Source organism: Muscardinus avellanarius (assembly GCF_963383645.1).
Source record: "Muscardinus avellanarius genome assembly, chromosome: 14".
NCBI lineage: Eukaryota > Metazoa > Chordata > Mammalia > Rodentia > Gliridae > Muscardinus > Muscardinus avellanarius.
The window spans coordinates 8720989-8748792 of NC_137800.1; the positions used below are offsets into that span (position 1 = coordinate 8720989).

The 27804-nt window shown below is 52.0% G+C and overlaps 1 protein-coding gene across 2 annotated transcripts in view; it reads left to right on the forward strand.

Annotated features, from left to right (window-relative positions):
- Nucleotides 1–27804, forward strand: part of SCARA5 (scavenger receptor class A member 5) — a gene marked incomplete at both ends in the record, with an annotated part of 94255 nt that overhangs the window by 35003 nt on the left and 31448 nt on the right. For both annotated transcript variants that reach the window (XM_080709682.1, XM_080709683.1), the window contains one exon: nt 17892–18566. In XM_080709682.1, coding sequence (XP_080565808.1) covers nt 17892–18566 — 675 coding nt within the window. The remainder of the gene's footprint in view (nt 1–17891; nt 18567–27804) is intronic.

Sequence of the window (27804 nt, forward strand, 5' to 3'; positions counted from 1 at the left end):
CCCCAGATGCTTGGAACTAAGGGCACTTCGGTTTTATTTTGAAATATGGAGTATTTGCATCTACATAATCAGATGTCTTAGGCAGAGAACTCAAGCCTAAACATGAAATTCATTTATATTTCTCTCTCTCTCTCTCCCTCTCTCTCTCTTCTTTTCTTTCTCTTTCCCTCCTCTTCTTTCTCTTTCTTTCTCCCTTTCTTCTTTTCTTTCTCCTTCCTTCCTTCCTTCCTTCCTTCCTTTTCTTTCTTCCTGGGGATTGAACCCAGAGTAACTTTACAAACCCTGAATGTCCATTTTTATTATTTATTTATTTACTGGGCGGTACTGGGGATGGAACCCTTCTACCTCCAGGCTACACTCCCAGACCTATTTTATATTATTTTTATTTGGAAAGAGGGTCTCTTAAGCCAGCGAGGCTGACTTCGAACCTGTGCGACCCTCCTGTCTCCACCTCCAAAGTGCGGGAATACCAAGCATGTGCCATCACGCCCGGCTTTTATTTTTTATTTTAAAAAAGGATCCCACTAAGTTACTGACAGTCTTACTAAGTGACTGCATTTGGCCTCGAATACGTGATGCTCCTAAGCCAGGCGTCATGACGCACGCTTGTGATCCCAGCATTCGAGAGGCTGAGACAGGAGGATCGTGGTTCACGGACAGCCTCAGCTCCTTAGTGAGGACTCTTGCTACTCAGTAAGACCCTGTTCAAATAAAGAATAAAAATAGGGCTGGTGGTGTAGCTCAGAGGTAGAATGCCCCTGGGTTCCAGTCCTAGTAGTGCAAAAAAAAAAAAAAAAATCGTGATTCTCCTGTCTCAGCCTCCCAAGTAGTGGGATTACAGGTGTGTAATCCATGTACCAGTCATGTACAGGTGACCGTGCCCGGCCACCACATAAGCCTTATACATGGAGTCCTTGAAGAAACCTCAGGACTGTGCATCTCCAACCACTCCCTCTGGGCGGGGTTGCTAAAAGGGAGCCAGAGCGGCACAGAGAGGGTACTGGTCACCGAGAGAAATGGCTGCTTCTTCCCCTGCTCCTCATGGGAGCAGTGTGGATGCAGAGATGCTGAGGGGTGCCATGGAGATGGAGTCCACCCCAAATGGCTTTCTGAAGGTGGGGACCGAGTTTCTAAGTAAGAATGAGACAGCATTAAGGGACATGAATTAGGTTCGGGGACATCATTCCAGCTCAACAACTCCATATATGTTCAAACAGCTGGAGGAAGGACCAGTCTGCACAACTTGTCAGCAGTATATGTGGCCCGGGAGTTAGAGCAGGGAGAGGAGATGGCCACAGGAGCCCAGGGATCATCGCTGAAGAGCACATGAGCTTCCTGAGGCCTCTGAACGCAGATTGTGATGCCTGTTTCCAGGCACCTGTGCTCTCCACAAGGAGAACCGCACAGCGGCGCCGCTGTGGCTGGAACTAGACCCTCTATTTGAACTCCTCGCCTGAACTGAGTGAAGTCTGCTCAGAACCCAAAGCACAGCGCCCATCCGTGCCACGTGTCCCTCTAGAGCTCACTCAGTTCATCAGCGCGCCACCCCTGCGGGAGATGTTCTTAGTTCCATATTCAGACAAAAAGCGAGAGACTCAGAAAGACGCGTCCCCTCGTGGAGGATCGCGTAGCAGGTTAGTGGTGGCCGGGCCTGAACTCGGGCCTCTTGATCCCAGGTGAGCTCTTTCTGCCTTCCTAATCCAACTGTGTCTAACGACCCCTCCAGTTCGCGGAGTGTATGAAATCCTAAAATCTTCTTGTTCTACATAACCTTCTGCGCTTTACACGCAGCTGCTAGTTCTTTGAAATATTGCAAAGTTGAGATGCACATAGTGGAGTTCTTTTTTTATTACAAGATGTTCAGTGTTGTCAACAAGCTTTCTCTCTTTGGCGGCAGAGGCTGTGAATCTATCTGATGCCATATCGTGATTGATGACTCACTGGCACGATTTCACATAACTCTTATGCAATGCTACATTTTTTTTTTTAATCATCGTGGAGCTACACAACCAACCTAATATTGCAGAATACTCGGGGGACCAATTAGTCCTTCCAAGGAACGCCTACCCTTAGAGCTAATAAGTTTTTAATTGTAAAAATTCTGCCTATTTTGGGAGAAGTAACTTTTGCATTATTGTCAGTGATGATCCGCATGGGCGGATGGACGCATTGGTGGATGAGTGGGTGGATGGATGGATAGATGGATGGACGGGCGAGTGGGAGGATGGGGGATGGGTGGGTGGATGATGGATAGAGGGATAGAGGGATGGACCTAATTCTAGATTCCTTGACAGCAGTGTGGTATCATAGAATGTAGACTAGGTTGCAGCCACTATAAATACTAGCCCTGTCCTGACTAGATTATCTGGGTAACCTGGGACACTGCGTATCAACCTTCCCAGTCTCCGTTTCCTCATCTGAAAGGAAGTAAATGAATCCTGAGGTCCCTTTCAGCTCCAAGTGTTTGTCATCTTCCTGTATGATGACAGCTGCCCTTTGGAGAACAGTGATGTGCGACATTTGAAGGCTCCAAACCTCATGTTCTGAGAGAGAAAATCCAATAAATGCCGAGATCCTGGCCAGTCTGGTCCAGATTCCTGACATGCTTATTAGTGAGAAAGATTTCCAACCTCCTTAAAATACTTTATGACAGACTCAACAAGTGAAGAAAGACGGATCTGAGAAAACCAGCCAACATCCCGCCAACCCAAAGCCCCGTGGAGCCCTAGGGGAGCAATGTCGAGCTGTTTGAAAACAAACACTTACAGAACAAATTGTCCAGAAAGATAGAAACAGAGAAACACGTTGGCCGCCCTCACCGACTTCAGATTCCAGCTCGGGGGACTGTGGCCAGGAGGCAGCCTGGGGATTCAGGAGGGGCTTCTGCCCAGCTCGGTGGGCTCCAGCTAGAGAGTGAAGGCAAAATTATGCACGGGTGGAGCAAATGAGATGCGTAATCTGGGCTTAAATTCTGCATTTGCCACTCACAGGTAGTGCTGTCTTGAACGACCCCCTCAATCTAAGATTCATCTCTGATCTTCACATTTGAACAATGATCTCAGAGAATCACATGAGATAAGAGACGTGCCAGCCAAGCATGATGGCGCACGCCTGCAATTCCAGGATTCGGGAGGCTGAGACAGGAAGAGTGCAGGTTCGAGGTCAGCCTCAGCAACTCAGCGAGGCCCTTAGCAACTTAATGAGACCCTGTTTCAGAATAGAAAAGGGCTAGGGTGTAACTCAGAGGCATAATGCCCCTGGTTCAACCTCCAGTACCAAAATAAAAAATAAAAACGGCATGCAGCCCCCATCCTTGCCTGGCACCAAATAGACACCCATTAATCTTAGCTCCGTTTCTTCTTCCGTTCAGTCAAGTGGATGCACCACTGGCGCTGAGGGTCACTTAGCACCCACGTGGCTCCCCCTTCCCCCGTGCCTTCCCAGGACAGGGAGGGGGTTTATGGAATTTGAAACAGTGGAGCACAAAGACTCCTTCTTCTACCACATCTAATCTAATTCTCACAATGATTCACTATCTTGCCTGATATCTCAAACTCTCAGCTCCCCACAGCATGTAGAACTGAGCACTGCTGTGAAAATTAACAGATCTGAGTATGTGTCAGACAGTCCATGTACTCTGTGTGTGTGTGTGTGTGTGTGTGTGTGTGTGTGTGTGTGTGTGTTACTGGAGATTGAGTCCAGGGGCATTCTACCTCCAAATTACACTCCCAGTCCTATTCTTTTATTTTATTTTTTGCGGTACTGGGGATGGAACCCAGGGGCATTCAACCTCTGAGCTATACCCCCAGCCCTACTCTTTCTTTCTTTCTTTCTTTCTTTCTTTCTTTCTTTCTTTCTTTCTTTCTTTCTTTCTTTCTTTCTGGTGGTACTGGGGTTGCTGGAAACCCTTCTACCTCTGGGCTACACTCCCAGACCTATATTATATTTTTTATTTGGAAACAGGGTCTCTTTAAGCCAGCACGGCTGGTTTTGAAGCAGCACTATCCTCCTGTCTCCGCCTCCCAAGTGCAGGGATTACAAGTGTGCACTACCACACCCGGCTTTTATTATTTATTTTTATTTTTTATTTTTTTGGTAGTACTGGGGGTGGAACCCAGAGGCTTTCTACCTCCGGGCTATACTCCCAGACCTTTTTTATATTTTTTTATTTGGAAACAGGGTCTCACTAAGTTGCTGAGAGCCTCACTAAGTAGCTGAGGCTGGCTTAAAATCTGTGCGATCCTCCTGTCTCAGCCTCCCAAATGCTGGGAGTACAAGCGTGCGCCACCACGCCCGGCTTATCTTTTTAATTTAAAACAAGGTCTCATGAGGTTGCTGAAGGCCTTGCTAAGTTGTAGAGGCTGCCCTCAAACCTGGGATTCTCCTCAGCTTCCCGAATACTGGGAATACAGGCGTGCTCAGGGCGCCTGGCTGTGTAAAATGTTTGCACACTTGCTTGCTGGCTGCCTCAAGGTGATCTCAAGTGTGCTACGGGATTGTCTAAACAGTCATCTGAGGGCAGCGTCTGATTGTGACATCACATCACTGTGTTGTCACAGTGTGATTTTGGTCTCCCCCGCGTCTACGATGTGAAGCCGTACGGAAGGGTGTGGGGAGGCTCTGAAGCCACACCAAGGCTCCTGGCTCCCGATCCAGGGCACATTTTGACCCTTCCTAGCTGTAAAATCTCAGAAAATTGGCTTAATTTCCCTGATCTTTCTTTCTCCACCTCTTAAGACAGATAGTAATGCCCCAGGTGTCATGGAGGATCCCAGGGCATGAGGGGTGCAGAGTATCTGAGGAACAGATGGGCGTTTACCAATGGGAGCTGGCTGAGGATGAGCCCAGCGTTGGTTAGGTCGAGGCCAACAGGAACTGGGTCGAAAAAGGATGGGGTAAGGACAAAATGTATCCCAACATCTGCAAGCCGACGGCTGATACCAAGAGTACCATCAGAACTGAGAGACTGGGTGAAGTGCTGTTTGTGCACGGGGGGGGGGGGGGTCTGCAAACCCAGCAGAGTCCTGCAAGACTGTGCATTAGGGAGTGGTCTGTAGTGCCGCTTGGCATCTGTAAGAACAGGCAAAACCTCCACGGGGAACTCCCGAGAGCAAGGAAGTGGAGACTTACTGCGATAGGGCTTTGTCCTGACGCCCACCAATCTCTTTCAGTCTGATTATAAGTGCAAAAGACTGCGTCTGTTCACCTCGCTGGGCGTGGTGGCGCACGCTTGTAATCCCAGCATTCGGGAGGCTGAAACCGGAGGATCGCGGTTCGCGGACAGCCTCAGCTACTTAGTGAGGCCCTCTGCAACTCAGCGAGACCCTGTTTCAAAATAAAAAATTGGGCAGGGGGAGTAGCTCGGAGGTCAAATGCCTCGGGGTTCCATCCCCAAACCCGCAAAAAAAAAATAAATAAATAAAATAAAATAAAAAAATAAGAAAGCCTCTGACCTTTGGCTGGGACTCCATATCTGCTAAGGTCACTTGAATCTTGGTTTTGTCACCTCCAATGTCCCTCTGCCAGCTTTGCAGCTTCTGTGGATCATCTATAAGCCCTCTGACCCTCAGCGCTCAGGATGGCTTTTTACGGAGCACAGGGTCACTCAGCAGTACTAAAGTCTTCCTCTCTTCAGCCTCTCATCCCAAGAGACCACCGGGTCCTGTCCGTGTTAGCCCCCTCTCGTCTTCAGGTCCCTGGGTCCTAACCGGCATGGCCGCAGGCCAGGGGGCTCTTTCAAGGGGACATGGGCTCCTCAGCCATTTTCCATCTTCACGTTCTCATCCAAGCCTCTCTTACTTTCCGGTACATTCTGCACACTGCTGACAGAGGCATCTTATGAGAATGCCAAACAAGCCTCCCCATTCCCATGGACGATGAGATCATCCCCAAATTCCACGGGAAATGTTCAGCTCCTTGGGATCACCTTAATGTTGGACTTTGCTCCTTTTCCCCAATGAACATTTTAAAAACACATTAGAACAGAAGTTTTTTGTGTGTGGTACTGGGGATGAAACCCAAGGGCGTTCTACCTCCGAGCTACACCCCCAGTCCTATTTTTTTTAGTCTTTATTTTGAAACAGGGTCTCCTAGAGTTGCAGAGTGTCTCATTAAATAGCTGAGGCTGTCTGCGAACCGTGATCCTCCTGTCTCCCAAATGCTGGGATTGTAAGCATGTGCACACACACACACACACACAAAAAAAAAAAAAAAAAAAAAACTACAATGACAGGAGGGTCTGTATTTTAAACTCCCATATTCAAACCCATCAGTAGCTCATAAACACAGATAGGATGACTTCATGCACATGTGAACAAATGCGGGGCGACATGCAAACTTCTCTGGTCTCTTGGGACAACAGGACATCCAGACGGGACATGGCCGAGAACCAGGAGGGACCTGGGAAGGCAGCTAGCCAGGCTCTGCTGTGGTGGGAAGGGTGCTTCATGACTCCACCGGAATGTCTGGCAATCAAAGTCAGAGTTGGGGGCTCGGTAGCTGATTGTGAGACATGATCCTGGGGAGTCTCCCAATAGGAGACACTCAAGTTGGAGATCACGAGGGTAAAGTCAGGAAGGAGGGGAAACCGGGACAAGGATATGGCCTTGAATTGGCAACTGGGGCTCCATCCCTGCCCCACTAGAGATCTGGTTGTTAAAGCCTCAGTGAGGGCATTATCCTCCAGCTCCCGCCTCCAGGGGCCAGGACTCTCCCAAGCGCTAAGGTCACCCACGAGTCTCAAGCCATCCATGATTCTGAGAAGTCAGACGTGCTGGATGCAGAGAGCCAGAGATGGCGGCATAGCTGGGTGCGGTGCTGCAAAGTCGCACAACCAGGACTTGGTAGTTGTGGCCTTGGCTGGAGTACAGGTGGCCGAGCGTGTGCAAGGCACAGCCCAGCACCTGCCAACATGTCTCCTCCAGCCCACGCCTCTTTTTCCAGGAAGAGCCCAGGGCACTGCTGTGCTTTGTGACACTTCCCATTTCCAATCACTCACACGTTTGACAACGGTTTACACATCTCCTGTGAGATTCAGGGTTCTGCATCCGGCCCCCGTTAGTCTCAATAGTAAGTACCGACTTGCACTTGTGGATTCGCGAGGAATCGGTCGCTTTCCTATCGGGTCCGCGTGCTCCATCAAAACTCTGGGTTTCCTGTCATTGCTGGTTCTGAGAGGAGGCACTCGAGCCTTCCAGTTGGGAATCCAGAGATAATCTCTTCAGTCGAAGGGTTTTGATTTATAATTCATCTCAGATCCCATTTTCCCAAGCATCAGCAGTAAGTTATCAGAGACTCCATGTGCCTGGACCACCAATAGGGAACCTCTGTGCCAGGACACAGAGTATCCAGCCCCACCCTTGGGGACAGTAATAAACACACGGCCGGGTTCTCTCCTTTGAAGTTCTGAGGGGTCATCCGAGCATGGGTGTCTGTGACAGCCAGCTGGCTGCTGTGTAGCGTGTGTTGGGCATGCTCTGATCACGGCTTGCGCTCACCAACGTGCCAGGGACAGTATCTATTTGTAGATGATGGGTATCTGGTACGTGGCCAACCCACCATCCAGGGGAAAGGCGTCCCCATCTTATGCTCATTCCTTGGACTTAAAATCGGCCACTTTAGAGCCGGGTGTGGTGGCACACGCTTGTAATCCCAGTACTTGGAAGACTGAGACAGGAGGATCACAGGTTCAAGGACAGCCTCCACAAGTAGTGAGACTTTTATCAATCAAGCAAGACCCTGTTTCCAAATAAAAAAAATTAAGGCTGGGCATAGTGGTGCATGCTTGTAATCCCAGCATTTGGGAGGCTGAGACAAAGAGGATCGAGGTTTGTGGACAGCCTCAGCTACTTAATGAGGCCTTTGCAACTCAGTGAGACTCTGTTTCAAAATAAAAAATAAAAAATAGGGCTAGGGGCGTAGCTTTGAGGTAGAATGCCCCTGGGCTCCATCTCTAGTACCAATAAATAAATAAATAAATAAATAAAATAGGGCTAGGGGTGTAGCTCTCAGGTAGAATGCTTCTGTGTTCATCCCTAGTTCCACACACTAAAAAATAAAGAATTGGCCACCTTTCGTTGCTCACTCAGAGCACTGTCAATCTCTGAGCTGACGAAGGCCAGCCCCGTTGGAGGCAGGACCCCTTTACCTACACAGACAGCACCTGGGCCCTGGAGCCCTGGGACCATGAGTGTCCAGACACAATTGTGTAAAATGGCAGGGGACACCTGTTTGGCTTTTGGTCCAAGGGGCTGTTATTGCTCCGAGCTGCAGCCAAAAAGCTCCACACTCCCATCATACGGGGGCCAGGGAGCCACAGGCATGAAGGAGAATTCACCCTCCAGCCTGTAAATATTTATGCTGTACATTCTACTGAGCTAGAAACAGGGTGCGTAGCATTTAAGATAATAACAATAGTAGGCTTACCAGAAAAGGACTCATCTTCTGCCTTCCTCCTGGAGTGATCGTGGGCACTGCTGTTGTGCCAGGCCACCCACGGAGACCCACATCCTTTTCTCTTAGTAAACCTCTTCTTGACCTTTTCTCCATCACCTCTGAGCCGTCTGGTTAAGGTGCTGTGCCTTCCCCTGCTTTAATGACACCATTCTCCTGCCTAGGCCTGTGCCCTGATGCCCAGAGATACTTCTAAGCCCTGGGTCCCTGTATTGGTCTCCGGTGGGGGGAGGGGATGCCTGCAATCTCTAGGTACACACTGCAGTCTGTCCAGATGCCCATAGGTGCTGCTGGCTCAGAAGCTGGTTTTCCTGGGTGTAGACAGGCTGGCGGGGTGGTCGGAAGTTCATCGCCTTTGCTCTGGGCTGAGACCTCTAGTGAGATGGCCACCTGGGGCCCTGGGGCCCCTGGTCCTCTGAGCCCTTGGAGTCCCGGGCCTGCGCCTCAGCCGCCTCCTCGCCCCACCTGCTGCTCGAGGGCCCTGTTTCTGTCCAGGAGACCACACTGATCCGGCCACGTGGGGACAGCTACGGTCAGCTCCCCTGCCAGGGTGCTGGGGGGCCTTCAATGGTGTCCCTGGCACACCCAGAATTAACATAAATCTAAATAAAAGGGAGGAGAGTTCTTCCACAAGCCCGCAGCCTGCAATGGAGCCGGCTGGCTCTTTACAAGCTCTCTTTCTGATGCCGTCTGTTTGCACACTCAGCCTTTAGAATTTGGTTTCGAGGTTTTCTTCCCCACCTAATGTTATGTATGATTATTTCATAACCTTTTCCGATCCTTCTCCCTGTCTTCTATAATTATAATTTTGAAATAAGAGTCCCTGGAAGGAACTCTGAGAAAAGCAGTTTTTTCTGTTTTTGTGTGCCACAAGACAGGGTTGGGGGTCCCGCACGCATCACGCGGGCTATCCATTTTGCTGTGGGCACCACTCATGTGACCTCTGGCTCAACTCTGACGCTACATGAAGTTAGAGACAGGATCCCACAGGTGGAGGGCTCATCCCCAAGACTTCCCGCTTCCGTCGCCAGGCGCCGTCCCCTATCAGTTTTACCTGTGTTTCTGACTGATCAGTTTTAAGTCAGGGTTCCCACGAACCTCCTGGCTGGCTTCAATTAATTTGCTTCAGCCACTCACAGATCCAGGAAAACACTTATGTTTACTAGTGTTTTTCAAAGATATTCGTATCTTTTTTATACTTTATTGGTGCATTATATCTATACATCCACGTGAGATTCAAAGTATCACACATTCATACAGGTATTCAGCACTTGGTGTATTATAAAGAATATTATGAGGCCGGGCGTGGTGGCGCACGCTTATAATCCCCGCGCTTGGGAGGCGGAGACAGGAGGATCGTGCAGGTTCGAAGCCAGCCGTGCTGGCGTAAGAGACCCTGTTTCAAAAATATAAAATAGGTCTGGGAGTGTAGCCCGGAGGAAGAAGGGCTTCCAGGAACCCCAGTACCACCAAAAAAAACAAACAAACAAACAAAAAAAAAGAGAATATTATGACAGAAAAAGATAGCTTCCTCGCCTTTGCTGCACGCGCCTCCAGAAACCTCCACATGTCCAGCTATCCAGAGGCACCCCGAAAACAGCCTCTTGGGATTCGTGAGGAAGCTTTTATATACAGGCATAATTAATTAAATCAGCTCTTACTTGGTCATCAGTGAGGAGGTTGGGGTTGGAGTTGGAAGTCCCAGCCCTGTATCCTGTCTTGGTCCCCTGCTGATGCCAGCTACCAATCATATGGAAAGACACCACGCATCCAGAAAACTCTTCTCACCCTGAAGATGCCAGGGAGATTATGCCAGGAAGCAGATTTGGACCAAATATATGTCAGGGTACCACCGGGGCACATTATAACCGACCCATTCTTGCACTGGTACATTCTTTTCCAACCATGGTAAATAAGTAACACAAAGCTTTCCCCGTCCTTTGGAGTTTTCTCCTAACAATAAGTTCCTAGAAGTGGGATTAGTAGGCCAAAAGGTGGGGACATTCTCATGACTCTCAGAAAGTCCAGCCAAATTGCTTCTCAGCGTTATGTTAATTTATATTTGCATCACAGGTTTTTTAATGTTCCCCACGCTCCACTCAGCACTCCGCCCTGCTCTGCCCACTTCTCAGCTCCTGGCGTCTTGGAAGAGTAGGTTGCAGCTGCTGGTTAGAAAGCTCGTTCCCTGTCTCTTGAGAGGGCAGCAGAGGCCCGTCCTCCATGCCGTGAGCCTCCGCCTGACTGTGGAGGGTAAGAGACCTGTGATGTAAGGAATGTTATTCCCCTCCCTGCAGTTCAGGTGTTCAAGCCCTAACCCAACACGGTTATATTTGACTTCAGGTCCTGTAGGGAGAGAGTAAAGGTTAAATAAAGCAATACAGTAGGACCAGTGTAACAGTAGCTATATAACAGGGACATTCGTCCTTTGAGAAGTGGAAGAGACACCAAGAGAAAAGACCACGTAAGGGCACAACAAGAACGTCTCCTTCAGCCGGACATGGTGGCACCGGTTTGGAATCCCAGCATCCAGGAGGCTGAGACAGGAGGCTCTTAGTTTGAGGCCAGCCTCAGCAACTTAGTGAGGCCCTTTGCAACTCAGTGAGGCCCTGTTTCAAAATAAAGAATAAAAAACAAGGCTGAGAGTGTAGCTCAGAGGTGGAATGCCCCTGGGTTCCATCCCCAGACCCACACACACACACACACACACACACACACACACACACACATAGTGTTGTTTGTGATCAGTGTATGTGGAAGTGGACTTGAGATCGGACTTGAAATCATGGCCACTTTTTCTTTGTTCCCCCTACATCCCCTTTCTACTTCTCCTTGTCTTCTGTCCCATCTCAGCTTGCTTCAGTCTCTCTCCCTCTCCTCCCTCTCCTCTCCTCTCCTCTCCTCTCCTCTCCTCCCTCTCCTCCCCTCCCCTCCCCCTCCCTCCCTCCCTCCCTCCCTCCCTCCCTCTCTCTCTCTCCCTCCCTCCCTCCCTCCCTCCTTTTATTGCTGCCTCCTAGCCATACACCATCCTGAGATCCAGTGTGCCAGGAGCACACGCGTGGAGCACGGCGCGTTGCCCTGGATCCCGCCCGCGCCCTCCCTCCCCATTCATAGACCCGAGGTTGGTGTTGGTGCCTTCAGAGTGCAGGTCGGATCATCGGATCGTTTCCTTCACCAGGGCTCCCCTCCCCCTCCCATGGTATCTATACACCGTGGATCTTTGCTTGGTGGTCTCTCTCTTGACCATGGTAGGGGTCTCATGTGCCATTCACTATTTTGTGCAGGTCCGGGGGTGCTTGGGGGCCCGTGTGAACCCTCACAGGCCCCTGCGGCTGGCCTGTTACTCGTCACACGGATTGGGTCCACCCTGACTGTCCATACAGGACAGAGTCCAGGTGGCAGGTCGAGATCCAGTCCCGGGTCTGAGCGGATAGTGGGAAGGGAGGGAGCTGTCCATGTACAGAGGCTCCATCATCCGCTGGGACTTCACTGAGAAACACAAACGCAAAAATTCCTCACCAGTTCCAGGTTGGGGGGGGGGGCTGTGGAACACTGAACCCCGAGCAGGGACCCCGGGACTGCACCCAGAGGGCGGGCCTGGGTTTCTTCCTACATCTTGGCATCAGTGCCAGCCTCAATGACGTGGGCATCTCTATCTTTTTTTTCTATTTTACTGGGGATGAAACCCAGGGGCATTGTACCCCCTAGCTACACTCCCAGGCCTAGTTTTAGTCTTTTTTATTATTATTGAAACAGGATCTGAGTTGCGAAGGGCCTAAGAGGCTGAGGCTGTCACAAACCCTGATACCCCAGTTTTCGCCTCCCGAGTGCTGGGATTACAAGCGTGCGCCACCATGCCCGACTTAAATTTGTTTGTGAGAGCCGGGCGTGGTGGCGCACGCTTGTAATCCCTGCGCTTGGGAGGCGGAGACAGGAGGAGGCGGAGACAGGAGGATCGCGCAGGTTTGTAGTGAGCCTCGCTAGCTTAAGAGACCCTGTTTCCAAATAAATAAAAAAAGGTCTGGGAGTGTAGCCCGGAGGGAGGGAGAAGGGCTTCCAGGAACCCCAGTACCACACACACACACACAAAATTTTGTTTGTGAGGCGTCGGATGCCTCACAATATTGGTTGGCATCTTTTCCCACACTCTGCCCTGTATGATGTTCCATGGATTTTGAGATCAGCCTTCCGTCCTGCTGTGTAGCCTGAAGATAAGGCAGGACTGTGCTGGGGCCTTGGAAGGAGTGTGAGCTTAGAGCCACCTCCTACTCAGGGGGTGGCCTTGACTGAGCGGCCAGATCCCGCTCGCTTTGGTTTTTCTCTCTATAGAACAATGACACTATCTGCCCCAGCGTTGGGAGGACCCTGGGGGACAGAGGGCTTTTGGCAGCACGTACTCTGCCAGGGCTCCCCTAGAGAGATGGAGGGGAGACGCCCCACGCTGCTCTCTGCCCGGAAGCTTGGGCAGGGCCTCGGGTCCAGCCACTGATCTCCTGACCTGGATCGGGTCCAGTGCTTTGCTGATCTCCTGACCTGCTTCATCAGATGACTTTTACTCCCAAGGTTGTCAGGAAGGGTAAAGGAAGCCACTTCTACTAAGAAACTAGGACTGGCCGGGTGTGGTGGCGCACGCCTAGGATCCCAATGCTTGGGAGGCTGAGACAGGAGGATTGCAGGCTTGAGGCCAACCTCAGCAACTTAGAGGGATCCTGTTTTGAAATAATAAATAGAAAATGAGGGCAAAGGGCACAGCTCAGAGGCAGAATGCCTCTGGGTTTAATCTTGAGAGAGGAGGGAAAGAGAGAGACGCTAGAACTGTGCTTGGCAGATAGTAGACATTTAATAAATGTCATCTCCTTTCTTGTTTCCCTGCTTAGAGTTTGCCATGTGACCAACTAGCCCAGCAGCAGGCTTTGAGGGCAGAGTACTAGAAGAAGAGACAGCAGCCCAAACCTATCCTTATTTATGCTTCAGGTGATCTGCTCCAAGCCTTCGTTCTCCCATCCTTAAATTAGATTAGGAGAACTTGTCTTCTCTCCCTCCTAAGAGTACTTGGGCTGGAAATTGAAGGCAGCAGTGGGATGTGGAATTCTAGACAAGGGCCCAGGGTCATTACCACCAACACCCAAGGTTTAGGTCTCTAGACACCAAACAAGATCTGTAGCCATCTCCTTCCCTGCCACACACATACACACCCAGCTGGAATTACAGGTTCACCTGATGTTTTTGGAGGAAACAGCTGGCTGGTCAGCACACATCTGGAGCAGCCCAACTTGACCTGCCGACAATTTTTTTTTTTTTTTTCTGAACAGAAAGGATGATTGTAAAGCCAGGCTGGTGGCGCACGCTTGTGATCCCAGTACTTGGGAGGCTGAGACAAGAGGATTGCAGGTTCGTGGCCAGCCTCAACTACTTAGTGAGGCCCTCTGAAACTTAATGAGACCCCGTTTTAAAATAAAGAGTAAAAAGCCGCGTGTGGTGGCGCATGCTTGTAATTCCAGCATTCAGGAGACTAAGACAGGAGGTTTGCAGCCAGCCTCAGCTACTTTATGAGGCCCTTTGCAACTCAGTGAGACCCTGTTTCAAAATAAAGAATAAAAAATAGGGCTGGGTGTGTAGCTCAGAAATAGAATGCCCCTGGGTTCCATCCCTGGTACTTCAATAAACAAACAAACAAACAAGTAAATAAATAAATAAATAAAATAAAGAATAAAAAAACAGGATTGGGGTTGTAGCTCAGGGGTAGAATGCCCCTGGGTTCCATCCCTGGTACTGCAATAAATAAGTAAATAAATAAATAAATAAATAAATAAAACAGGGCTGGGGTTGTAGCTCAGAGGTAGAATGCCCCTGAGTTCAGTCCTCAGTACTCCATAAATAAATAGATAAATAAATAAATAAATAAAATGCTGAGAGCCACAGGCTGAGAGCCCGAGTGTGGATGGGAAGGCAGGGCCATGCGCAGGCGCAGGCCCGAGGAGGCACCATCACACTCATCATACACCCTTACGAAGCACGCGGGAACACGCCAGCGGGATCCAGCAGTCAAGGCTGAGTCAGGGTGTGAAAGCGGATCGCTACACGATGCCCACTGAGCAGCCTGACTCCTGCCCGGTCTGTGCCGGTAGCTTAGTGCCGTCCGCTGGTATTCATACGAGGGTCGGGCCCTTACCAAGCTTATTCTCCGCCTCCCGTGTCGTCAGTGATTGGGCCAAGTTGTTCAGGACTGAAAGTCAGTCTCCTGGTCTCCCGGTTGTGCCACGTGGTGAGTTGCTTAACCTCTCGTGCCTCAGTTTCCTTGTTTGGGATGGGGGATGCTAAGAGTGCTCCCGGGTTAACACTTAGCTCAGCTTGTTTTGTGACTTGGAGTATTGATGTGGAAAGCGCTTAGGATGGTGTTTGGCACCCAGTGTGTACTCGGGAAATGCCAGCTGTTCTAGATATTCCATGATTTATTTTCCTATTTGCGAAAGTCTAAGAGTTGAGGAATAATTAAAACACATTAAAAGGAGATATGCCAGGCTGGGAGATAAATGAACTGTTTGCATAAACATGAATTGAGAGCGTCACACTCAAGAATTGTTCTCTGTTGAGGAGAGCAAACATCTGGAAGGAATTAAAGGCGAGAAGGGGGGTGGAGGGAGTGTGAGCCGCAAACACTTGGTGACTGTTGGAAGGAGATAATTCACTCTGGAGTGTGCAATGATCCCAAAGGAAGGGCCGCTCCAGGCCTGGACAGTGTGATTGGATGCCCAAAGACTCTTACCTCTTACACTAAGCTGAGTAGCCCAGGTACTTAAGCTGGCTATGTCCTTGCTGTGAGTGACTGCATCGCCTTGACAAGGCCACTTCAGCTGAGTGTGGTGGCTCCCACTTGTATTCCCAGTACTCAGGAGGCTGAGACAGGAGGATTGCAGGTTTGAGAACAGCCTCAGCAGTTTAGTGAGGCTCCCAGCAACTTAGTGAGACCCTGTTTCCAAATTAAAAAAAAAAAAGGGCTGGAGGTATAGCTCAGAGGTACCGTGCCTCTGCTTTCCATCCCCAATACCACATACAAGAAAGAAAGGAAGGCAGGAAGGCAGGAGCCACTGATAAAATGTAATTATGCTAATAAGAAGGTAGTATTTTACATCTATGAGATGAACAGTATGAAAATCATAATGGCGCGGCAAGGTCGGTTGAAATTGGCACACTTAAAGGTCCAAAATGTAAATATAAGTTGGTCTAATTTGGGAGAATAATTTGGCTGGGACTTCTAAGAGTCATAAAAATGTTGATGTGTCTTGACCTACTAGTCCAACTCCTGGGAATTTGTTGTTAGAAAAAGCTTCAGAAAAAAAAAGAGAAATATTTCCGCGTTTATTTACCATGACTGAAAATAAGATTCCGCAGAAAGAGAATGGGTAAATTATAGTGTCCCCTTCAAGGGACTTATGGTGTCATCAAAATTATAATTATAGAAGACAGGGAGAAGGATGGGAAAAGGCTTATGAAATAATCATAACATTAGGTGGGGGAAAAAACCCGAAATTAAACTCTAAAGCCTGGGTGTGCAAACAGAGAGAACTTGAAAACCAAGCAGGCCGGCTCTGTTGGAGGTCGCGGGCTTGTGGAAGACCTCTCCTCCCTTTTATTTGGGTTTATGTTAATTCTGGTTGTGCCAGGGACACCAGTGAAGGCCCCCAGGCCCCCTGGCAGGGGAGCTGACCGTAGCTGTCCCCACGTGGCCGGTTCAGTGCGGTCTCCTGGACAGAGACAGGGCCCTGGAGCGGCAGGTGCGGAGAGGAGGCGGCTGAGGCTCAGGCCCGGCTCCGAGGGCGCACAGGGCGCCTGCAGGGACATGGAGGAGCCAGAGAGGGCTGGGGAGACAGAGCAGGCAGGGCCACGTCCTGGGCTGGCCCCCAGGCGAGGGTGGCCTCACCAGCTGTGGCTTCTGTCTTTGGGGGACGCTCACAGCCCAGGGTCAGCAGCGGTGCCTGCGCAGCTCGGCGTCTCCTGGGCCGAACCCTGAGCTCCATCTTTGCCCTCTGTCCTTTGCGTCCTGAGCAGAGGGCCCGGAAGCTATAGGCTTTCTGTTCTCCATCTGCCCGCCCCACGCCGCCACGCAGTGTGCAAAGAGGTGCGGACACGCGGGTTGCAGACTCTGCCCTTGGCCCTAAGGGGGCCTCAGCAGACCGTCCCGTGGTCACCTGGGCTGGGGTGGGGTCGCAGGCTCCTTTTTCCTGGAAGCTTTCTTTGTATTGGCGGCTCTCTCGGTTACCCTCCCAGGGCGGGGCAGTGGCATGAGGGCACGCCCTCGGGGAGGTGCCCTGCGGGCCTGGGTTCCTGCTTGTGGGTCACTGCTCACTGGATGCTGCCCAGACCCAACTCAGTGGCTAAGCTGTGCCAAGCCCTGATGAAGCCCACAGGGCCAAGGTGGCCATCTCACTAGAGGTCTCAGCCCAAGGCCAAGGAGATGAACCTTCCGCCACCCTCCGCCGGCCTGTCTACACCCGAGAAAACCAGCTTGGAAAACCAGCTTCTGAGCCAGCAGCACCTCTGGGGCATCTGGACAGACTGCAGTGTGTACAAACGGGGAGGCAGCCAGAATGTTTGGAGGTAGAATCTGGGCTTGAGAACATACATGAAGAAACTACAGATTGTTTGTTTGTTTGTTTGTTTGTTTGTTTGTTTGTTTAGTGGTACTTGCAGTTGAACCCAGGTTCACTCTATCTCTGAGCTACACTTTCAGGTCTTTTTTATTTTTTTGTTTTGAAACAGGGTCTCACTAGGTTGCTGAGGCTGTCCTCACCCCTGAGATCCTCCTGTCTCAGCCTCCCAAGTTCTGGGATTACAGACGTACATCACCACCACGCCCGGCTAGGAACTACAGATCTTAAACCAGAAAAAAGTTTTTGCGGTACTGGGGATGGAACCCAGGGACATTCTACCTCCGAGTTACACCCCCAGCCCTATTTTGTATTCTTTATTTTGAAATAGGGTCTCATTCCGTTGCAAAGGGCCTCGCTAAGTATCTGAGGCCGTCCACCAACCTGGATCCTCCTGTCTCAGCCTCCCAATGCTGGGATTACCGGGATGGGCCCCCATGGCCGGCTTCCAACTACTTTTGAGGTACAAAATGGCACTTTCTTGGGTATCAAACCAACGCCCGCTGATTGGATCACCAGAGCAGCTCACAAACCTGTCTGCACCTCAGAGGATCTTTTAAAAGTCGCCAAGTGCAGGTCACACCCAGACTAACTCCATCACAGTTTCCGCAGGTGGGACGCTGGTCAGGTCATTCTGCTGTGTGGACCTCTCGAGGGACCATGGGGCTTACTTAGCCCGGTGTCTGCCTTCCACTCACCACTTACTGAGCACCTACTGCATGCAGGCTTGCAGGCCTCCCTCCCCAGCTGTGCTCACCTCTCCTCTCCTCTTCTCCTCCTCCTCCTCCTCCGCAGTGTCCAGGCCCCGCAGCTCCCCCGATGACCTGAAGGCGCTGACCCGCAACGTGAACCGGCTGAACGAGAGCTTCCGAGACTTGCAGCTGCGGCTGCTGCAGGCTCCGCTGCAGGCGGACCTGACGGAGCAGGTGTGGAAGGTGCAGGACGCGCTGCAGAACCAGTCGGACTCGCTGCTGGCGCTGGCGGGCGCGGTGCAGCGGCTGGAGGGCGCGCTGTGGGGGCTGCACGCGCAGGCGGCGCAGGCCGAGCAGGCGGTGGCCCAGCTGCGGGAGCGCTCGGGCCAGCAGAACGACGCGGCGCAGCTGGAGCTCTACCAGCTGCAGGTGGAGGGCAACCGCAGCCAGCTGCTGCTGCGGCGCCACGCGGGCCTGCTGGACGGGCTGGCGCGCAGGGTGGGCGTCCTGGGCGAGGAGCTGGCCGACGTGGGCGGCGCGCTGCGCGGCCTCAACCACAGCCTGTCCTACGACGTGGCCCTGCACAGCACGCGGCTGCAGGACCTGCAGGTGCTGGTGAGCAACGCCAGCGAGGACACGCGCCGCATGCAGCTGGCGCACATGGACATGGAGCTGCAGCTCAAGCAGGAGCTGGCCGCGCTCAACACGGTGACCGAGGACCTGCGCCTCAAGGACTGGGAGCATTCCATCGCGCTGAGGAACATCTCCCTGGCCAAAGGTACCACCGTCTGCGCGCCCCGCCCACAGCGTCTCCTAGGGGACTGATCCCCTCCGGGGCGCACTCCTCCCCAAAGCCCAGGAGGCCCCGCCCTCAAAGTGGACTAGGTCAATCCAAGCCCACCCCCTGCTTTTAAATCTTGCCCACAGTACCCTGGAATTTTCTTCTCAAATGACACCCACTACCCCACTTCCCGGACCTGCCCAGGTCTCTCCTCTGGGTAAACGTCCCCAGGTAGAGAGTGAGCCCAGCGTTCACACACAGAGGCAGAAGAATGGCCACGCTGGCCAATGGGGTGGTGGTAGCCAGGCCTTGGAAGTGCTGCCTGGAGCCTCCAAGAGCTTGGGGCTGCTGTGCCCGAAGGGGTCCAGGAGCCGGCTCAGGAGCCAGAGGGATGGCGTGGGAGGAGCCCGAGCAGTGAGGAATTCCAAAATTGAGCCTAGCGTCCTAGGCAGATGGGAGATGTGTTCATCCAGGCAGAAGAGCATAGGCCATGGAACAGCGTGCGTGTGTGTGTGTGTGTGTGTGTGTGTGTAACTATGAAGTATAATGGCGAAGCGTGGGGCCCTGCGTGTACTCCTGCTGTGGCTGGGAATGTCCGTCTAGGGTCCCAGCGTCTGCTCTTCACTTCCGGCTAAAGGTCCCTCCCTGGCCCCCTTCCCTCTCCATTGCTTCTAGGTACACACAGTGTCAGAGGCACCTTTCATGAAATCACTTGGTGCTCAAACCCCTGCACCGCTCGCCAAGGGCCGTCAAATTCATCAGAACCTCCTTGAGGGCTGGAGTGTAGCTCATGGGTGGAGCGCTTGCCTAGCATGCGCAAGGCCCTGGATTCAATTCCCAGCACCACAAAGACTAAAAAACAATGAAAACAAAACCAAAAGAGCCTCCTCTTAGCCTGTTTGTTAATGAGCTTTGCATCCTTGTGACAGAAATACCCAACATGAACTACTTAAGGGAACAATGGTTTACTTTGGCTCATGGTTTCCGAGGCCAGTCCACAGTGGGCTGGCTCTATTGCTTTGGACCTGAGGTCAGGCAGAACATCAAGTGGAAGAAAGTTGCTCAGCTCACGGCAGCCAGGAAGGAGAGGGAGAGAGCGTGAGGGAGACAGCCAGGGAGAAGATAAACCCTTCCTCGGCGCACCCCCAGCAGTCTACACCCTGAAACCTTGGTAGTCCATTTGACCATCAATAGATTAATCTGTCTATGAAGCCAGAGCCTTTGTGAACCAATCACGTCCCTCAAAGTGAGACTTTGGGGGATATTCCAGACCCAAACCGAACAGCCGACCAGTCTACGCTAATGGTGCCATTCTGAGCACCTGCTGTGAGGTGGGTGCTGTGCCAAGGGCATCTCACGGGGCATCTTTCAAAGGCAGCACTTCTCTGAGGAAGCGGCATTGTCCTCATTGCACTGGAGTGCACTGAGCTCCAGGAAGCTTAAATCGCTTGCCCAGGCTGGAGAAGGGGATGGGGCGGCATTCCCACCCCATCCTCCAGATTCCAGTGCTGAAGTCACATTCCCATTAGCCCTGCCTGCCTTCCACTCCACACAAGAAGCACAATCAGAACTGTCTGCAGGCACGGGGTGGGGTGCTCCTCACTCAACACCTCCCCCAAGGGCTGCCTGGCCAGCTGGCCAGTGCCCTGAAACTCCCTCTGAGCTTCTACTCTGATCACAGTGAGAAGTCTTCAGCCTGGCACCTTCCATTTGCATAATCCCTTCCAGCTTCCAGAGTTCTCTAGTGTGAGAGTTCTCAGGCCAGGCGTGGTGGCACACCCTGTAATCCCAGTACTTGGGAGGCTGAGACAGGAAGATTCCAGGTTTAAGAACAGCCCAGGCAACTTAGTGAGGCCCTCAGCAACTGAACAAGACCCTATTTAAACACACACACACACACACACACACACACACACACACACACACACACACCCCACAAAGCCGGGTGTGGTGGCGCATGCTTGTAATCCCAGCATTTGGGAGGCTGAGACCAGACCTGGAGGATCGCAGTTCGCGGACAGCCTCAGCTACTTACTGAGGCCCTCTGCAACAGTGAGACCCGGTTTCAAAATAAAGAATAAAAAATAGGGCAGGGGGTGTAGCTTGGAGGTCGAATACCCCTGGGTTCCATCCCCAGACCTGCCAAAAAAAAAACCCACAAAAAAGGACTGGGGGTGCAGCTCAGGTCCCCCAGGACTCAGTCCCCAGTACTGAGAGATAAATAAATAAATAAATAAATAAATATGCCCTCAGGAAGAGCTGTGAGGTTGGTTTCAGGTAGTGTCGAGATTGAGGGAGGGGTAGGGTTTCAGCAGAAAAGAAGTGAGATTCGGGGAGAAGTACTTGATTTCACAAGGTCACGTGGCTGGGAATGGCCCAGCTCAGGACTTTTTTATTTTCCATGGCTTTAACAGTATAATGTACATGCTATAAGATGTGTACCTGGTAAGTAAGGGAGCAATTCAGTGACCAGACCAGGACATTTAACCCCAACACGAGTGCCCCTTCTGCTGCCCGCAGCCACAGTTCTGCACCTGCACCCCCAGTAATGGTGCATACACAGATCTGAGACTCAATGAGTGCCGTGGAACATGGGGAAATCTTATTGCCAGCCAATCAGAGGCATCCTCTGCCTAGAATCTTGATGCCAGCCAATCAGAGGTGTCCCCTGTTCAGAATCTTGATGCTAGCCAATCAGAGGCATCCCCTGCTCAGCCAGCCAATCAGAGACATCCCTTCCCAGACTGTTTTCTGTCTGCTGCTGGTCACTTGGAGCTTTCACGTCTCAGGAGTCCAAAGAGGGTAGGTGGTAGAATTTCTTTTTCCTAACGCATACCACTGGATCTGTGCTTCTCCTCTCTTCTCTTTCCCTTGACTTCCCCTGTCTCTAGATGTCTGCTCTGGCCCTTACTAATAAAAGCAGCTGCACTGGATCCTAACTTCTGGTGAGCTTGACATTAATAGCCACTGATTCCCCATCCCCAGGCAGATGCTGAAGACCACTGGTACTCATCCTGCAGAAAGGAATATAGTCTTCTCCACTTTGTAGGTGAGAAAACTGAATAAGGATCCCACTGCTTCCTCTGTGTTGTGTGGCAAAGCCGAGGTCTAACCTTGCGTCTCTTGGCTAAGAACTCTACATTGCTGTCATCAACCTCGGCTTCCCAGCTGTGAGTAGCAATGGCACTCTCTCACCAAATTCCCCGTGGTAGCTCTCTGGAGCCTCCTTTAGAGGGTCTAACCACTCTGAAGGGCTGCACCCTCCTGGGCCTGTCACCTCCTAAAGGCCCTACCTCCTAACCCTCGCCTTGGTTGCTGGGTTCAACGTATGGATTTGGGGAGGGCACGCAACACTAGGCCTTAGCGCTGGGGCCCTAGCGCTGGGGCTCCTGGCTCTTCACAGCTGAACACCACCACGGCTCTGAGTGCCAGCCACCCGCGTCTGGTGTCTCCTCCCTCTCCCACCTCGCTTCCCCAGTGTTTATTAAAAGACCTCGGCTGAGTCTATCTGCATGTGATTGCCTTTCAACTCCGCCCTGGCTTCAACAGGAGCTTCTGTGCATTTCCATGCTGCTGCCTGGAGTGGCCATGCTGCCCTCGCTTGGTCCAGTTCCCTTCTTAGAGTCTCTAAACACACATGCACACATCGCCACAGGCATGCACACATGTACCTACTATACCTGCACACACATACATGCACACCCACAGACGGGTGTGCATACATCCATCTCACACATACACGCACACACACACACACACCCCAGACATGTTCCTACCATTTGCCCTCTCCTGGTTCAGAATGCACAAGTTCTCCTCTGTTTACTTTTCAGATCCGAGTGTATTTACATTTTTCCTGCACTTGGCCCAAATGGTCTTCATTCTTGTGCTTTGTTACGCAGTTTCCTTCTGAGTTTCATCTCCGGTTTGTGGTCTGTGCACATTCGCGGTGGACTTTATGTTTTCTGCTTTACATTTTCAGCATCCACCAGGTCTGTTGAAGTCTGCCTGTGGGTTTCAAAGGAGCAGAGAACTTAGATTATCAGAGACGAGAGCTATGCCAGGAAGGAGAAGAATAACCAGAGAGGGCGGCAAGCCAGGAAGGAAAAAAGAGAAGCAGGGACGGGAGCCATGCCAGGAGGGAAGGAAGGTTCCCGCAAAGCCTGGGGGGCGGACCTCCTGGCCTTCTGCGGATGGCTGTTTGCTAGGATCCAGGCTTCCTAGAATTGCAGAACTTCAGAGTGGGATTGGATCTCTGAAATTCTCTTATTTTGCAGTTGAACACTCGGAGGCTCCAAGAGGGGAAATTATTTGCCCAAGTCAAATGTCGAGCCCGTGCCAAGTCTTGTTTTTTGTTTCTTTGTTGTTTTTTTGTTTGGTACCAGGGATGGACCCCAGGAGCATTCTTACTTCTGAACTACACCCCTGCTCTTATCTTTCAGCAGGGTCTCCCTACATTGCTGAGGTTGGCCTCAAACCTGCAATCCTTCTGTCTCAGCCTCCCAAGTCCTAGGATTGCAAGTGTGTACAAGTTTCCAAAGCAGGTTTATTTGGGAGCTGCTTTTTTGAGAAAATGCACCCTGTGGTAGAACAGGAAGTCTGGCTCAACATACATTTGTAAGGAGAGGGCCTAATGGAGCAGGGTCTTGGATCCCAGGCTGATGCCCTGGGACTTTGGCTGACAGTCCACACGGTCAGGTTCAAGGTGCTAAGCATCTCTGTTACCGCGTGTAAAACATTTCTACTCTACAAAGGACTGGGGCACGCGGACAGAGATGCCTGGACCGGTTGTGTGTCCTCTGTCTTCTCTCCTTCCACATCTGACTCTGCTGCCTAGGGGGTGGAGGGTGGGCGGTGCGAGACCAGCTGCACCTGCCTGTCCCCACCCCTTTGCCCTTGAGGCCCAGAGGACTGTGGCTGGGCTACCCTGCACCTTCTGGGGCTCAAGTCTCCCTGGCTTTGAAATGGGGTGACAGTCCCTGCCCCGTCCAGGTCTCAGGCCATGAGGAGGGTCCTTCGTGGTGGCAGTGAAGGGAGTGTTAGGTGTGACAGGGGTCAACGCCAGGGCCCCTCTGTTGGTGGTTCACAGCATGGTTCTGGGGTGGTGTTTGCGTTGGGGTGTCCTGCTGGCTTTGGGCTCAGGTCCTCAGCTGTCCTGATCCTTGTTCTGGGCAGGTCGCTCCCCCTGGTTTTAGCATTCACAGGTCTCCTGCCCTGCCTCCTGTTTTAGGATCCCGGGAGGGAGAAGGGACGGCTTCCTCTCTGTTGACAACCAGGACAACCCTGGTCCCAGGACAACCCTGTGCTTCTCTGGAGCCTTGGTCTCCGGTCCTCACTCTGCTGGAAGACGCGTCCATCTACAGTCTTGCAGCCGGGCAGGCCTGCAGCGGCCATGTTTGGGCCAGGCTTGTGGACAAGCCCTGAGAGGGGACCTAGGACCCTCTGCTCTGCTCTGCCCTGCCCACCTGATGGGCAAGACACACACTGTGTAGAGTGGAGGAGTAAGTCCTGCATAGGCACCATGGAGAGTGGCCAATTCCTGCACAGAAGGTGCTAGCCCAGCCCCAACAGCAAGCCAGGGCCATGGGAGGCAGGGGGTCACAGAGAGGGGCTCTGGCCTACAGAGAGGCCTGTTCTCATTGGGGACCACAGTGCAAGGTGCATGTCGATCGATGCATGGTGAGTGAGCAGGGGCTGCCAGGGTGCTCCAAAGAGGGCCTGGCAAAGCCGGCTTCCAGGATCCTCCCAGCTCTGAGACTCGGGGTTCTGCCCGCCGTTCCCTAAGAGATGAGAGGAGTGGGTATGCTCAGAGGGACTGGACTTTCAGGAAGGGGGCCTTTAAAAAGATGGAAGGGGCTGAGCATGGTGGCGCACGCTTGTAATCCCCACATTTGGGAGGCTGAGACAGGAGGATTGCACAGGTTCAAAGCCAGCCTCAGCAACTTAGTGAGACCCTGTTTCCAAATAACAATATAAAATAGGTCTGGGAGTATAGCCCGGAGGTAGAAAGGCCCTGGGTTCCATCCCCAGTACCACACACACACACACACACACACACACACACACACACAAAGATGGAAGGGAATTGGGCATGATGGCACACGAGTCTAATGCCATTACTTGGGAGGCTGAGAAGGCAGAATCGCAGGTTTGAGGCCAGCCCCAGTAACTTAGCAAGACTGTTTCAAAATTAAAAATAAGAGAGAGCTGGGGGTGTACTCAGTACTAGAATACCCCTGGGGTTAATCCCCAGTAACCAAACCCAACCCAAACAACCCAAGAGGGTGGAAGGGACACCTAAGAGGCTGAGGAGGGCACTGCCTTGAGGAAGGAGGTGGAGACATGGGAGGGACCCTCCTCCTCGCGGGCCTGTGGACAGGGTGTGGGTCCTGAGCGGCGGCTCAGGGGGCCAGCGGGGTGGGCTGTGGCTCTCCTTTGCCTCTTAGCTCAGCTCTCATGGGCTTGATCGTAGAGCTATTCCAAATAGGTTCTGCCTCTCGATCCTGTGGTCTGAAAACTGGAATCCACATGGCCAGTCTTACTTGGCTCTTCCGCACAGCATGGGGGGCGATGGCTACCAGACCCAGCCCTCGGGGCGATGGCTACCAGACCCAGCCCTCTTTGAATGCTTCGTGTAACTCATGAATTTAAAAAAAAAAGTTGATTACTTTTTCCCTGTGCCTCTGCCATTGAGCTATTAAACAGCTGTCAGCTTTGGTTAGGGTCTGAGGACAGTGCCAGCTTTCGGAATGTATCAGTACATCTCGGTCCTGGCGGCCTGGTTGTTTTGAGCGTATTAACACCCTCTGATCTCATAGACTCCTTCATTCATCAAATATGTATTGCGCAAGACCTCACTGCTACACTGTGCGCATTCGTGTCTTGGTTTCCTAGGGCTGCTGTAGCAAAGCACCACGGACGCGGCGGGGGCTTCAAATAGTGGAGGCTGTGCTTGGGAGGCTGAGACAGGAGGATCACAGGTTCAAGGCCAGCCTCAGCCACTTAGCAAGCTGCTTTCAAAACAAGAAATAAAAAAGGACGGGGGTATAGCTTGGAGGTAGAAAGCCCCTTGGTTCAATCCCCAGTGCTACACACCCGGACACATAGACACACACGCACACACACATATGCACACACACTCAAAATGTATTCTCCTATGGTTCTAGAAGCTGAAAGTCTGAAATTGGGGTGTCCACAGGGCTGTGGCCCCTGAAAGCTGTGAGGGAGGGTCCTTCCTGCTCTTCCCAGCTCCTGGGGGTGGCGGGCAGTCCCCGGTTCCTTGCCTTGCGGACGTCTCTGTGGTCTCGCCTGTTACCACCTGGCGGGGCTCGTGCCTCTGTGTCTATTTTCGTCCCTGTGAAGAGACCAGTCATCGGGTGAGCCCTCCCCATGCAGCGAGTCACCCTAACTACCTGCGTCTGCACAGTACCTCTTCCTAACGAGGGTGGGGAGGTTCTGGGTGGACACGGATGGGGAGGCGCTACCCAACCCAGTAGAGTAGGGTTGGGCATCTTTCGTGGCCCCCCGTTCCTCTCCTCAGGCAGTGGGAGGAGAGACCCTACAATCTGGGCTTTCGCAGCAGGGTCAGGGCTGTGGATGACGTAGTCCTGCCGATCTCAGAAAGCCAGGGGTTGTGTGTTTTCTCTTATATGTGGAGACTAGAACAGAAATAGGAAGCAAAAGGGACTTCAGCCAGATGAGGAGAGAGAACAGTAAAATAGTGGAAGGAGATTGGAGGAGGGAGATGGGGAGGGGAAACCAGGACCAAGGAAGGGAAAGTTCAGATAAGGTTGCATCCATACACTAACTTGTATGGGGAGGGAGGGAGGACGGAGGGAAGTACGCCAGGCGATGTGTGCATGTGTGTGTATAATGCTTTGAATCTCATTTGATGCCCAATTACATTGCACCAATAAAAGTGTAAAAAAATTATATCAAAAAAGAAAGAGAAGCCGGGTATGATGTTGCACACTTGTAATCCCAGTACTTGGGAAGCTGAGACAGGAGGATCATAGGTTCAAGAATGGCCTCAGCAAGCAGTGAGACTCTCATTAACCTAGTGAGACCCTGTTTCAAAATGAAGATAGGGCTGGGGATGTAGCTCAGAGGTAGAATGCCCCTGAGTTCAATCCCCAGTACCAAGAAAAAGAAAAAATGGAAGGAAGGAAGGAAGGAAGGAAGGAAGGAAGGAAGGAAGAGGGAAGGATGGAGGAGAGAGCGTATTCAAATGACTAGGGGACAAGGCTGGATGGCACTCGGCACTGCGTCCACATGGTGTGCCCGCCTTCAGCAGGAATGATGGGTGGGTCAGCTTCACCAAGAGGTGACAGTGAGCAGCCTCCTGGGCCCGTAGCCCTAGGGGCCAACCGGAGGGCCCTGGGCTTGCCGACCTGGGAATGGCAGGTGTGGATGGTGGCCTGGACGTTCTGGGAGGGTGAACCATCTGTCCCCATGGGTTCGGCAGAGGGATGAGTACCACAGACCTGGATTAAAACACGCTCCTTCACCCAGTAGCTGGCTGTGTGGCCTCAGATGAGTGGCTTCAGCACAGGGCGTGGTTGTGGGGTACACTGTACCAACGCTGAGCCAAGGTCTGTCTCTTCTTTTTTTTTTTTTTTTTTTTTTTTTTGTGGTGCTGGGGATTGAATCCAGAGGCATTCTATCTCTGAACTATACCCCCAGCCCGATTTTTCATTCTTTATTTTGAAACAGGGTCTCACTAAGTTGGGGAGGGCCTCACTAATTAGCTGAGGCTGGCCACGAACCTGCAATCCTCCTGTCTCAGCCTCCCAAGTACTGGGATCACAAGCCTGTGCCACCATGCCTGGACTGGTCTGCCAGTCTCAGACTGTCTCAGGCCCTCTTCCCTGCCCCAGGGCTCCATCCCTCTCACCTGGTTGGAGCACAGCCAGCCTCAGCCTCCACCTCCACCTCCTGCCTTCTGCCTCCACCCATGGGCGGTGGAGCCCGCTTTCTTGGGTGCAGATCTGATGAGTTCTGCTCTTGGGGCCCCTCCTGTGGCTTCTGGTGCAGGGGGCAGGGTCAAGTCCAGCCCTTAAGCCAGGCCTTCGAGACCCCCATTTTTCTACCCCACTGTGTCCCAGTGCATAGCTCCTTCTGAGTTCCAAATGTCCACTTCTGTGACTGTCTGAGCAAAATTGACACAGATGCATTAAAGCAGGTTGCAAATCAAAATTAAGACTATAGATATCCTTTATTATCATTAAGAAAGAAAATG